This window comes from Cyphomyrmex costatus, unplaced genomic scaffold (assembly GCF_001594065.2).
Source record: "Cyphomyrmex costatus isolate MS0001 unplaced genomic scaffold, Ccosl1.0 scaffold8, whole genome shotgun sequence".
Taxonomy (NCBI): Eukaryota; Metazoa; Arthropoda; class Insecta; order Hymenoptera; family Formicidae; genus Cyphomyrmex; species Cyphomyrmex costatus.
The window spans coordinates 2,109,349-2,124,749 of NW_017280375.1; the positions used below are offsets into that span (position 1 = coordinate 2,109,349).

At 32.6% G+C, this 15,401-nt stretch overlaps 1 protein-coding gene across 1 annotated transcript in view; it reads left to right on the forward strand.

Annotated features, from left to right (window-relative positions):
• The window catches only part of LOC108781364 (lachesin), a 283,152-nt gene that overhangs the window by 201,475 nt on the left and 66,276 nt on the right, over positions 1–15,401 (forward strand). The window contains exons 3-4 of the mRNA XM_018549321.1: positions 5,459–5,666; positions 6,131–6,292. Coding sequence (XP_018404823.1) covers positions 5,459–5,666; positions 6,131–6,292 — 370 coding nt within the window. The remainder of the gene's footprint in view (positions 1–5,458; positions 5,667–6,130; positions 6,293–15,401) is intronic.

Sequence of the window (15,401 nt, forward strand, 5' to 3'; positions counted from 1 at the left end):
CGAGATGTACGTAATATAAAACTTATTAATCTCGGGACTTTTGCATGGCATTATATGATGGTCAATTTAATCTTGTCCGCGAAGAAGAGTAGTGGGATCCGTTTGTAAGTTACTGGATGTTTTCTAATAACAATGAGAAGTAATTAAATTGCTTTCGTGACAAATCTGACAGTGATCTCGAGACTTTCGAGATTTTCGAAACGTTATTATTTCCTTTCATCGTTCTCTCTCTTTTTCTTAGTGTTTTGAGATGTTCATTAGCATCAGCATTATCTGTCAATTCAATTTGATATTGTTAACCCAGTTTCAATTTAGGATTATATTTTAAGATCGAAATTAAAAATTGACGTACAGTTTACAGAACGAGACATGTAGATACATATATAAATTTACATTGGAGTATTTGAACATCAAGATCTGATTCAGTTGAAAAAGTATCTTTTTCCTTAGTTGCATAAAAATAAAATTTTTTACGAATGTGGTGTAAGGAAACCCGCCGAAAACTTAGACGACCGCATGTTCGCGCTGCGGATTTCAAAATTACACGCAAGCACGAGGCAGAATCTGACGAGTTCGGAGATTCTCGGGAACCGGCAAATCCTGTTGGCAGACAAGAGCTTCAGAGATCCGCCACCATCCATCTTCTGAGCTCTTCGTTAGGAGAGCCGTCAGTGGCGTCTGACTGTTTAAAGAACTTTCACGGGATGTACTGTGATTTCCCGTACCTGAAACTTTTGCTTACCCCGAGTGCCGACGAAAAGGAGAAGCGGTACATAGGCGAACAATTCTAGACGGAGTTGTTGCTGAGTTTCTGGGTGAAATACCTGAGGGGAAAAGAATTCGGGGCAGGGTAAAACGCGAAACAGCAACTCCTAAATGTAAATGTCTCGTTGGATTTAGATTCGCGATAAGTTGATTAAGCATAATTCGTTTGCTGAGTAAAATGTCAAACAAAATTGCCTCTTACATAAAGTACAACAGCTGCGACAATTGCGGTAATAAATATGTGATAATATTTTAATAATTTTTGCTGTATTTTATACTAAACAGTTATTATAAAATTTATTTCTATTATAATTGTTTATAATAATTTTTCAGATACATGTGCTCAAATTTAGCGTGTCTTTTGAAAGTTCACTTTGTTTTAAAATTATTAAGATATGGATTATAATAATAATAGCTGCGTTCGGTATGGATGCCTTTAGTATTTCTACCCTTTTTACGTCTAATGAACGATAAAAACAAAATAATAATTACAGGCACTTAAAGCGCATGAACGATTAAACTGAACGTAGCAATATATGCTCATAGTAAGTCATGGATACACTTGTTATATAATATAGATATAAAATAATGTATTGTATATTTATGTATATGTTAGATAGTAATTATGTTATATCTATATTTACTGGGTGCTTTCCAAGAAATATGGTGTAATTAAAATGTTGCTTTTTCAAATTATTTGTTATAACAATTTATATGCATCCTAAGAAATATAGTATGTACATTATTAAAATATTGTTTAATATCTTCCGTATGAGCGATATAACGCTACGAATAAAAGCTAAACTTTTTGCATTTAGAATTGAAGAAGAAAGGGTAGGAATGATACAATTTATCCTGTCCGAACGGGCTGTTTCTAGCTTAATTTGAGGAAGTATATATATATATATATATATATATATATATACACACTGGAAAAAGAGGCCAGGAAAAAGCGGAAGAAGCGCTATTTCCGCGGATCCAGATGTTACCATGCAAGCAACAATAACGAATCTAAAAGGAAGCAAGGTTTAGCGAATAAATCTTTTGTGCAAAATTGCGAATATTATTACACGCTATACGTATAATTAAACATTAAAATCTTTTAATTTTCAAAATTTAAATATATACGTACATTTAAAACTTTATTAGAAAACTTCTATTAATTATATATTTTAAGCAACATAAAAGCTCAGAGAAAAATATTCATTTTATCATTGGCCAAATTATAGGAAAACTATGTATATGTACTATGCCTCGTACGGAAAATAGCGAGAAAGATCGTACATATTATTGTACAGGTCATATCACATGTGTGATATTTTTATCTTTGCTCATGTTGGTTAAATAAAATAAAAAGAATTTAATAATTAATTTGTCATAAAAAACTTAATTTTTTTAATCATAAAAATTTATTTACAAGTGTTCAACTAATTCAATTGTTTGAAGCTAACACATCATAATATTTTTTTTTTCTGGAGTATACTCAAGTATATTATAATATACTACAGTATACTATATACTATATTCTCAAGTATTGTATTATGCTGTACTTGTCTTAACGCCGAGATATTATCGTGTCTCTAGATATATGGTTAAAAAAGATTTTTTTATGTTTTTATATCATAAACATTATGAAATTTTAACTGATATTACATATTTGTTCAACATTTAAATTTTTGAGATGTAAGTGAAATACAATCTGGTTTTTATTATGGTAAAAACTTGTTAAAAGTTTCTCAAATATGTAAGAATTTTTTTCAGATTTTTGGATTTCAGATAGTCTATTCTAGAATATTAAAACCATAAGTTGCAGGTTATAATCGAAAATTTCACATTGCCGGTGGAGGGTTAATATCACTTTTTAAATTAAGGCAAAGTTAAAAAAATACTTTAATTACGTAGCATTCGAGTATTCGTAGATTCTAGTTTTTACTCTTATTCTCTTTTACGAGCGCTTTATATGTCTCACAGGAAGGAAAATGCGGTAATAGGAACCGAGTCGGATGGAATTCGTTGCTGTTTTTGTTTCAGTTATGAAGAAGTATACTTAAAATGAAGCAAACAATAAGAGCAAAAAAAGGATGAGAAACAGTGGTCGCCGTTGCGCTACCGTTGCTTCGAATCCGTGGCGAAAGGAAATGAGAAGAAAGGTTTGAGGAAGCGGCCCGGAAGTCCTTGAAAGTGCATAAGCTTTGTCACGAAATGCGCTTAGTTAGAAGCGAGTTACTTCAGTGGAGCATAAAATACTAGCATAATAATCTTTATTTCTAGCGGCTGCGCGTAACGTCGCGCCGCGATTTTTTTCTTTTGCCCTGTCTCGATGATATTGCTATTTACGGCATTGCACCTTTCGACAATGTTCATGCACTATATAGTGACGAAACCGCGAGACAAGTTTGCTGGGGTGCCAGGGGTGATTTCGGAGATATTCGTGGTATCTATATACTCTTGAGACGAAGAGAATTTTTCGCTGACGAGACGCTTAGCTGCGGACTTCTAGAGACGGCGTGACTTCGCGACGTGCTAATATGGAAATATTCAATGCAGGAACGTGGCGCGATAAACGGACGGCTGCTTCCTCTCGGCTTTATGAACTTGTGTCTGCTGGAGGTGTATTAAGCGAGCATGTTGGAATTTTCAACGTGATGGTTGCTAACTTTGCTGTCAACGTCAGATCTTGGATTTTAGAGGATTAAATTTGAACTTGTACATGTACATATTTATATAACTAGGAAGAGTATTACAAACTTTCAGGTTATTTTAACTTTTGTTACATGTTATCAATTATTAAGCTAAATCGAATGGAAATATTTTTTGCTCGTATCGTATATATAATACATATAAGCGAAACAGAATATAATACGTTTTATAACAACAATTTTAACCGGAAAATGTATGAGTATTTTCTTTATTGCTTATTGTTACTAAATCTCGTGCAAACTACAATCACTTCATATTATTCATTTGCAAGTTTGGGAAGTGACTCGTTATTTGTAGCAAAGTTACTTTTTTTCAGTAACTGTAATTTCATTCCTCTTTTTATCTATGCGTAACTGTAATTTAACTTATTTACATTTTTTTGTGACTATTTTAATACTTACTAATTGAATATTTACTTAGTTTATATCAAATTTACTTGTCAATACATAGGCTGACAAAAATGAAATGTTCCGTGGACATTTTAATTTTGATTATTTCTTGGATTATTTCATGTGATTGAGAAATATCATACATCTTTATATCTGATCATTACGTTCTATGAATGTCTATATTAAGAATTAAGCTAAAAGATCCTTTTTGTACATGAAAAACGTCTTAATATTGATTCTATAATTTGGATTGCAAGTGCATGTATTAATTTATAATAAATAAAATATTTTAATATTGCTAGAAATGTATAAGATTCTTATATTTCAAACATGTAAAAAGTTACTTAAAAAATTAACAGAAAGGTAACTGAAAAGAAACGATTCGTTACTTTTTAAATAACTAACATGTTTTTTAGAATCAACAGCTTGCAACGGTAACTATATTTTTTTAAAAGAAAAAACTGTAACTCTCTCTAACTAGTTACTTTTACAAAATAACTTTCCCAATCCTATCTACTTGTAGTTTTGCTATTTATGAAATGGGAATATTAAACTTATAACGCAAATTTGAAATAGCACAAACTTGAAAGAGATAGGGAGAGAGAGAGAAAGAGAGAGAGAGAGAGAGAATGGAGAAAGAAGTTAATTAAATGTAAAACATTAATGAAATGTTTTAAGTAAAAAATTTATTTCATTTTACTTATGAAAATTATATAAATTATTTGATTTAAAAATACGTTATAATTTTGACATGGCGTATCTATAGTAATTATACAATTACATATGTATATATGCTGGAAAAAATCTAGATATGTAAATGGAAAATTTGATGAAATTAGTTGGTATCTATGTTTGTAAGAAAAATGATCGAATCAAAATTCTTTTAGAAATTTCCGTGTAGGATTTTACAATCGGCCTAGTGCTGAGTCATTACCGGTTACCACAGTATAGACATTGATGCAATATTGGCAAACTGCTAGCACAGTACTAGATGATAACTTGAATTAATTGTAAGTACTGGGATATGATACTGATCCAGTCATTTTAACCAGCGATGACCCAGTATTAGCTGATAAAACGTTGGATCATTTATTAGCCAGTTATTGAGGCAATGATTACCCCTAGTACTGGTTGACAAAACTTTGGCCGTCACTTGACAGCTAGTCATTTGCCAGTGATGACTCAGTATTGGTTGACAAAACCTTGGCCGTCAGTAGCTTGATAATCGTAGCGTTGGCTAAGTGGTGGATTCGTTATGACTGCTGGTAACTCTATATAGGTTACCAAATAACTAATTTCGTTTTGTTAAAGAACGATATTAAATTTATTTAATTATTATAGATCTCAATATAATTTCTTAATGAAAACATTTCTAGTAAATATATAATTTAAAGAGATATAAATCCAATCGAAAATATTAATCAAATTTTTATCTAATTAAATCTATCAAACGTTCTAATTAAAAAATATCGAGTTTAATTATAATATTAGAGATTCTGTCTGGCTTCATTAAATGCATTCTACATCACATACATTTTATTGGCATAATCAAAACATTTTTTTTTCAATATTTTTAAATATTTGTTTCTCTCTTGTGTTTTCAGGTGGCGTGGATCCACGTTGGACGCCAAATGCTGCTTACTATTCACAAGCATGTGGTCGTGAAAGTACCCAGGTTTTCCGTGTCGCATGACAATCAGAAAACATGGCTGCTTCACATTAATAGTGTGCAACAGGATGACCGGGGTTATTATATGTGCCAAGTAAATACCAATCCAATGATAAGTCAAGTGGGCTTTCTTCAAGTCGTTGGTAAATAATCATTTTCACTCAATTGAATTCAACTTACTGAAAATAATTTATGTATGAAACGTAGAAAAACGTAAGCAATAAGCAAATCGACAGTCACTCGAGAATATATAGCAATAACATAATCAGTACGAAATAAAAAATGTTAATTTGCGTATTGCATACATTTTTCTATGTATGTACATTTTCTATGTGCCACTAGTCTAAAAGTCTATATCAATATAATCAAATATTTTTTTTTAATTGTTTAAATTCCTAATGATTTTATTTTATCTCATTGATGCGATATTTTTAAAAAGTAACTCATGATATATTATTGTATTATATAAATTATAAAATAATAAATGTAAAATTTGCATTTTAAAAGAAATGTTTGACGGAAATTAAAAATAATGTAAAACAAGCATTAGCCATACAACATTGTAGGCTAAACTCCGAGTAAAAAAGCTATTTTGTGTGTCTTTCAGTGCCACCAAATATATTGGATTCCCTTTCTACGGAGAGCACCGTAGCAGTTCGAGAACATCAGAATATTACTCTCACATGCAAGGCCGATGGATATCCACCACCAAAATTAATGTGGAAACGAGAAGATGGTCAAGTAATAAGCCTCAACAAACATCACAAAGGTACGTCGTTGCACATACTAAATTATTTTATGTGCCGTTATAACGCAAAAAATTATTCTCAATTTATTTTGTAGAATGTCAAAAATTTATCGACTATCCAGTTTTCTTAACATTTTGTATATTTTACATTTTAACTCAAAGAAGCAATATTTCTTGTGAATTGTCTCAAGATAAAAGAGTTTATATATCGTAAACGTACGATTTTTTACACAAACAATTTCAGTTTATATTTTAGCATCTTTTTATATCTCGTGTATTATTTATTTACTGGGTAGCTTTTTCATATTTTACTCTATGAAATAAATAATTTTTAAAAATTATTTTATAATATACTAATCCCACTGTTATTTTTTAATATAAATATCTATGGAAATGTTAAATATTCTTTCGGTTATATCGTACTATTTACAATAGATATATACCATATATTTAACATTTAATCGTTTAATAACATATTTAATGTTTTGTACCGAATCACACATTTTGTTTAGATTTTATTAGAGTGTATGAAAAATTTTCTTTCTTCGTTTATAAACTAACTTATTGTTTGAGAAACGATGAAGTGATATTTCTCTTAAGTTCACTCGAGATAAAAATTACAAGTTACAGTTACAGACTAGACAAAATTACAAGTTTACACAGATCACAATTTTACATAAACGGTCTTCAGTCTTTACTTTAACAACTTTATTTCGTACATTATTTATCTATTATAGATAGCTTTCCTATATTTTATATACTAAAATAAATAAGTTATGTAATTTTTTGAAATCATCATTGCTATTTTTAAATATAAATATCTGTTTATATCAGAGAAATGTTAAATATTATATTTCTATTATTCTTTGATTATTATTTCCAACTTGTACGTATTTTTATCGCATATTTTGTAATACATATGTGTATTTATATATATACATATATATAGTATATTGCACACTTGATCATTTAACGTAACATTTCGTACCAAAACACAAATTTCGAGCATTAGTTTTTGAGAATTTTCTTTTCACTTATAAATATATGAACTTAAACGATGAAGCAAATATTCCTCGTAAATTCGCTTGAAATGGTATAAAATAGTTATGAGGATGCAGATGTACATCTTATATAAAACATTTTAATCTCTCAGCAATTTTTATCTGTTATATATTATTTATCTACACGCTTTACATAAAATATTTTAGTCTAGCTTAGGAATTTTTATCCGTTATATATTATTTATTTACTAATAGCAAAATAGATTTTCCATATTTGATTCATAAAAATAAGATTAAATAATTTTTTTTAATTATAATAATATTCCGCTGCTCTTACTTTTCAATATAATAAATATAGAAATACTTTATGATATTTATTATTCCTTAACTATTTTTTCTTACATACGTATTTCTGTCGCATATTTTGCAATAGATATAGTCTGTATGATACTCGATCTTTTAATAACGTTACATTTTGTATCGAGTTACATATTTTGTTTCGAGCGTTTGGAAAATTTTCTTGGTTCGTTCATGTATGTACGAACTTAGAAACGATTCCACGAGTTTCCTCTTACGATGTCTCGAGATCCCTTGTCTACGCGAGTCGAAACTTTGAAGCACTTTTACAAGGGGAAACGGGCGTATTTGTAATGCAGCTGAAGTTCAATGCGGAAAGTAATTTTTGGTACGAGGATGTTCTTTTTCCGTACGTTTTTCTTCGAGTCCCACGAGCCCTGGCATCGACGTCTCGCTCAGGTAACAAATCGACGGACGTTTGCTGAATCGAAGAAATTGGAAGTAAATTTTCATCAATTACGAACGTAGAGATATCTGCTTGTACAGGCAGCGCAACGCGAGGTGCGTTAGAAAATGTACATATAAAAGTAAAAAAGTTGCGTGTCTTATTGGTTAAGCAATTTCGTGTTTCTTCGATAATTCGATTTACGAAAGGAGTTTATCGGTCCGATCACATTCCTGTAACGACATACATATACTCGTGCAGGTAGGTTTGACAGGGAAAATATTCGAATAAATATTTAATTGTTCGACAAAAACGACTGTATTATTTAATCGTGTGCATTGCAAATTTCTACAAAACAAATAAAATGCATCATGCTCAATATAAAACATTAATCCCGTATTTATTTATTAATTCTCGAATAAATCAGTCATTTGCAAACTAATGAATAAATGCGTAGTAAAATCTTTTAATACGGACAATTTGAAAGTGATAACATCATAACTCTCCATCATCGTGAATTTCTTCGTGTTCACTCCGATTTCGTTCCAGATAGATTTAAATTTAGAACACATACGGTAATATTTTTCACGTGACAGCCGCACGTAAATCAGTTTAAGTTTTTATTAGGTTTCCAATAATTATTCTCTTGCATGTTTGCATTCTTCTTATCATTTAGTTTTTTTGATTCTGCTTTCGTGATTGATGTCGCAAATAAGATCTTTATATAGAAGCTGGCAAAAAAGATATTATCTGTTTCATCGAGTTAACAGTAAGTTTCTCTACAAATTTCTATTGCGAATATTCCTCTAACTTTTATATTCACTACTTCATCGTATCGTGTTATTTTATGAATTCTCGGCTTATCTCGGACATTACACTAATCCCGGATTCAGGCGGATTAGTGATCTCTATTTAACATAAACATTACGTTATATTCAGCCGACGAAACATTCGAGAGCTTTACATGAGTGTTCAACGGGAAGGTTTTTAGAACTCATACTAATTGTAAGTAATCCGTTTTAATTAAAAGATACACTATTAAATTTGTAACGTCAACTTATATATCCATAATTTTAAAGTTATTTTTAATCATTTCACAAGTCGCGCCACTGTTCTTACCCAATATGTTGTTAATTTAATGAAAACAATGAAGTCAAATAATTTCATTTTTAAGAAAATTATTAAATTATTAAATTATCATTTCATTCATTTACTAACAATAAGTGCGTACGTTAATATTGTTTACTTCTGAAATTAACCACAGAAATGAATTGATTTACATTTTGATACCAAATGGAAGTTAAAAACGATAAAATGTGTGTGTTATCTTTTTAACTGAACAAATTAGGTTACCGTTTTTTAATATTTAACAATATACTTTCTATTGCGTGCATTTCGCTTCGGAATATCATGGTGTAATTTCTCTTCTTTCATTCTCTGTAATAAATCATAGGAGAGAGATAACTCATTAACGGAGTCAAAGAAGAAAGTTACGGGATATATAGTATACCGTATTCAACATTAAGAGCAATAAATCGCGGCAGTGATAGCCCGTAAAACGCGGAGGCGCTCGTTTATCTAATATCTACATTATGTCTCCATGCGTGTTACGCCGTTATCGTCTTTGCACATTGAGCGTTGAGCTTCAGGACAGTACGGGGCGAGCTACATACGCGCCATCGGAGAATGCCCAGAGGACACGACGCTCATGGTAAAGCAATAAAGTGCGATAAACTGTGCAAGTCCCCGCCCACCTCACCGTCGTGCTATTAGCAATGCAATTATCGCCCGCTCTCTGGCAGCCAGTGGGCACATCCGCCGACGTCCTTTAGGTCTCTCTGTATCGTTTCTTTATGCCCGGAATAGAATTACGCTATGGAATAGAGTTTCGCCATTTAATAATTCTGTACGCGGTATCGTTCGCTATTTAATAATTCCGTACCCACAGCGATGTTACACGCTTCTCGTCAGAGTCCTCCCCGTCTGCAGTTTTTTTTCCGAACTCGGATTGATTGAATTAAATGTCGCCATTTTTTATTCGATATTCGGTCACGCTGTTTTGATGAGTGAGTGGTATACGAAAGTGACACAGACATCCGAAATTGACCGATGATGCGTTTTTTGAAATGAGTCTTTCCTGTTGGCGCGATATAAAAAAATTCTTTTTTTTTTAATTTTATAAATTTACACAAAAATATTATTAAATTTTAAGACCAAATCGATCATCGCATTCTTCATTTATTTGTATCGAAACCTTTTTGGCCTATTTTAAAATAAATATTCTTCTTACATATAACGTTGATTATTTTGATTGTTATTATCATTCATTACACGGCTCGGTGGGAAAAATTTAATCAATTTTTCAATTAATAACTAAAAGTTTTAGTTGCCTTGTGAAATAAATCTTAAGTATTTTTAAGCAGTAAGATTTTTTGATCGATTAAAATCAATTAATATAATTGATTCAATCGATTGAATGAAAATCATTGACTACTATTAATTAAGAAATTAATCGTTACTTATTAGTCATCAGTTGTTTTCAGCTATAACATAGAGTAAACGTTAGACTTTGTTTCAACAAATAATTAGCTCGCAATTTGCTTGAACTGGAAGATGTAAAAATTCGAACCGAACATAGCCCTCTCCACTCTGTGTTTATTTTTTTTATACTCGGCAATATGTTCAATCGATTTATCGATCAAGTGCATTACATTTTCTTTCGTAAAAAAAATGGCAGGCCAACAGGAAGTCTTTAGTAACCATAAACTGCGAGTTATTGTGGCCGAGTAAATTCTGCAGGTTTGCTCCTTCTGCAGCAGGATTAGTAATATAATTATCTACTTTCGCGGTTCCTTTCGTCGACACATGCGCACCGCTTTGTGCGTCTGTACATATACTATACTATGTACTCGCGCAAGTGGTAACAACAATTCTATTAATGTAACTTGTAATTGTAAGTATCCTTCGAGAGTGGCGCGTCGTTATTGAATCCGCATATTCGGGCTCATAATTGGTAAAGCTCGCGAGTTATGCGCGCGCCATGCCAAAATCCCTGGTGGGCACGTGGCCGCAAGTTAACGTCACGGGATACGATAAACTAGGTAACGCAATTGCCGGGTCCGCACAATTCGATCTACCAATCTGCGACGCGATCTGCCGAGCTGCATTCGCATAAACATTTGGTTGAATGAAGAGCGACGTTCATCGCGGTATTGGGCGACAATTATTCCTGTGTATTGGACTTGTATTGAAATCATATACGCGTAGGTACACGCGGAATTAACTTGATTGACTTGAGAGTCATTAGACATTTAATTCGATACGCTGCGAATAGCAGTTTAAAGAGAAATCAATCGAACTTATTTTCGAATTATGAGCGATGTAAATATGAAGTATTATTTGCACGATCTCGTGGATATCGTAATTCTGCCCGTTTTATATTCTCCAATATAAAACTATTTCATTTCATTTAATGTTTAATCGAGAAATGTTGAACTTATCACAAACTTAATATTCTCTTGTTCTCGTATATACTCGTATTTAATATAAATAGTATTTGTAGCGACCGTATTATAACTGTCAATTTTATAATATTATTTTTTAATATATCTTTTCTATAGAAGCTTATAATATACGGAAGAGCAATCATTTTGCCCGAGTATCTATAATAGTCCATATTTTTTTTTTACAAAAGTTTTTGACAAATAGAAGAAATAATCTTACTGAAAAATTTAGATACTTTAAAAATAATCCACGATAATCAAATTAAACAAAAAGAAGCGTCAAATGCTACCACGGTTAGAAACTATTTAATTATCGCTAGAAAACACAATCTTATACAGCTATCTAGTAGTCCTCAGACTGAGTATGGGTGATATTTCATTTGTGTGTTTTAGTCGTATGACAAATGTGTGCAGGACAGAAAGGTCCTCGGATCTCTCTATTCTACAACCAATCTACTGGCATGAAAAATTTGTGCGTCAAAAACGCATAAATAAAATAGCGGCCTATGGATAAGTAGTGTTATATTGATATAATTATGGTAATTGATATGATATTGCAATTAGAAAGCGTCCTATAATATTAACAACCACCTTAAAATAAAAAAATAAAATAAAATAAAAACACTAAAAATAACTTATTGTTGCCTCAAAACATTGCCTCAATTAATTAAGGCTTCAATCTGAAATCTTCCGACTCTCCGGGGCGGATATCTTAATCAATTCGATCATCACAGACATACTATAATAATATTTGTCGTAACAATCAGTGTGCGTAAAGAGAGAACGTCTAAAAAGACGAACATATGAACGATAATAAGTCAAATTATCGCTTGTATGAATAAATCAACGTTCACGATAATGTTCAAATATGAAAAAAAAAAAATGAAATTTAAAAAGTTTCTTTTGAGGACACACCTAAAAATCCATTAAAGTGATGTATTTAGTGGCCACGCGAGCGACGCGTTGCCACGATGGGAACAAGAAGGCAGGGACACCGCAGGGAAAACACAAGAGGTACATCGATGTAAACAGCGGATTAGCCAGGGGGATTTATATAACGGGGAAAGCTATCTCCGTAAAGCTCGGGCGGAAGGCTTTTTGCTCTCGACCCCGGTGCTTCTTAAATATTGTAGAGATTAATCAACTCTCTCCCAGCCTTCGCGTAGCGGGACGCGAACAGCAAGCAGGCTTCCACCCCAAGCTGCGAGGAGAGAACGTCCGTCAGTGGGGCGGACAGCCGAGTCCGTGGCAGAGAACGCCAAGGATGGAAGGTACGCCTGCAGGCGGGTGTAAGAGCAGTCGCTCGAAAATTATGCGCACACACGGGCACGTCTATGAAATATGCACTGGTTACTAAAGATACGCGACGGTCTCCTTCGGCGTGATTCCAACAGGGAATTAAAAGGGTCTGCATTGTATTGCTGGTGTTATTACTGTGGAAGAACGCGTCTATGAGAGGCTTAAACAGCAAAGCTCTCTTCACGCGGTTAATTTCGTAGGGGAATTTTCTCTCGTTTAGTGCTCACAAGAGCACGCACGTTGTTATTACAAGTGTTTGCGTAGCTTCTATCAATTGAGCGATAAATTTAAGAAGTGAACTTTCTGTATACATTTATGTAAGTCTTTATGAGATTATGTATAATCATGAAAAATCTATGTTACAGATAATAATCTTCACTTACAATGTCTTATGTCCATTTTTATTTATGTAATTTAAATTTAATATATATAGGTTTACTCGCTTTAATAATCTGCTTTTTTTAAATTTTTTTACTGTACGATGATTCTTAATGAAATTATAATTGCTTGAATTTTATAGTTAAAGTTTGAAACGTTACGAATTTTTAAATTATTAACAGACTAAAAAAAAAGATTTTCATATTACACTTTTTTTCTGCCACATGAAGTCTATACTATATTCAAACGAATTTTGTACAATTATTTGAAATTAGTAACAATTCCAAATAATTATGCGAAATAGTAATAATTCGAAATAATTACGCTAATATCACTTATGAACGCAATTACATGTTGATTATCATGAAATTTTGAAAAAGATTTTTGACGTAACGCGGAGATCCAAATGATCTAATTCGTAGTTAAATTCACGTGAGTGAGTTTAATATTTTATGTACAGCTCCTTATACGTTACTAATATGATACCTACACGTTAGCGTATGCACTCTTGTATGAACACTCACACCCTTATAATCTCTCGCAGTGTATTCATTTTTAACAACACTACGAAGTTTATGCTAATTAAACGCATTTCGTTCTAGCTTTGTGCTCAAAATCCCATCGCATTCCGTCCTATGTGAATTTTCTTCTGAAAAACAACGATAGACTGCTATTCCCTTAATATCAGCAGCATAACAGGTTAAGTACAGGTAATTCAGGCGAATCAGAAGGATTGCGATAGCTAAGGGCATACTCCACGTTCTTTGTATTCGTGTATATTGCGCCGCAACGTACCATAATAGCCATGGCGGTTCCGCACCAGTCATGATTATAAATTGCTCGGAAACAGCTTTCGAGCTATTCATTTTACGTTGTCAGCAATTAGCCACCGCGTAATTCGAATGATTTTGACGAGATAGCATAAGATATCCTTGCAAAGCAGGATGAGGGATCAGCAGGGATAATATTATTAAATAGCATGTAATTAAAAAAAGATGGCGTTTAATTTAAATAAAAATAAAATGTGTATTTAATATATATATATATATATATGTGTGTGTGTGTATGTATATAATATAAAAGGTATTTAAAGACATTTCACTTGCCGTTTCACCTTTGTGAGATAATATTAACTTCGCGTGCTTAGAATAAATGGGGCTAATAATTTAGGAGATATAACCCCTGTGTAATAAATTTTATGCATCTACAGATAGGGAGATGCTACGTGCATTCCAATGAGATACAAATGCATATGCATCACCACACGTTTGTAGTATTAATATTTCTCTAGAAAAAAAATTAGGATTATACATCATGGATTGTACGTTCCCGATTTTTTTCAGTCACATCCTTGCCGAACTGCTCCACAGGTATATAAATAGATAAATGTCTCGCATTATGGAACATCGTTCGATTATGGTATATACGCGAGCAATTAACGCGCTGCGGCATGTGTTGCGCAACATGGAATCTTCCAACGACATTATCACAATACGCGCCGCCTATTCGTCAACTAATAATAGGGTGAACAGCGCGAAGGTCGAAGGGAAAGGGGAGAGCTACCTCGGGGTGTCACGATCAGAAACGACAATCTAGCTATTCTAGCTCGTCCGTTACGTCGTGCTGTGCTCCGAGATCGAGTTATCGGACTTCGTATCCACTTTCGGGAACGCATCGGTAACTTTTAACGAGCGCTCAAGTTCGCACACGTTTCGACGACAATGACGCGTCTCACTATGCTGCTTTACGTTGACGACGTATCCACACATTCCACGCGTGTATACAAGGTGTAACTCATGTTTTCAGTTTGACGCCATACCCCGATATTGCCATCGATATAATAATAACGATTTTCTGTGTCTATAGTGTCAAGTGGAAGCGTGAAAGATGAAGATTTTAATACATGCATGTATGTACGCAAACATACAAAAAATGTTCACTTTTCACGTTTTCAACCTAGAGAAAAAGTTACATGATTAACCTCCAGATCAAAAGTGCCGAGACAGGTTCATCTTGCTGTTCTTATTTCAGTTCACCGTGTGGATATATTGAGAATTAATCTACATTTTTTCGAGTGCAGGGACATTTGTTTGCGTAAAAAAACGAAATACTAATCATATTTCCAGTCGCGTTCGTGATATTATTATATATTTCTCTTTCACTAGAAAACAATAAAGTCTTTATTTAGTGAAATTCTTGACTCATTG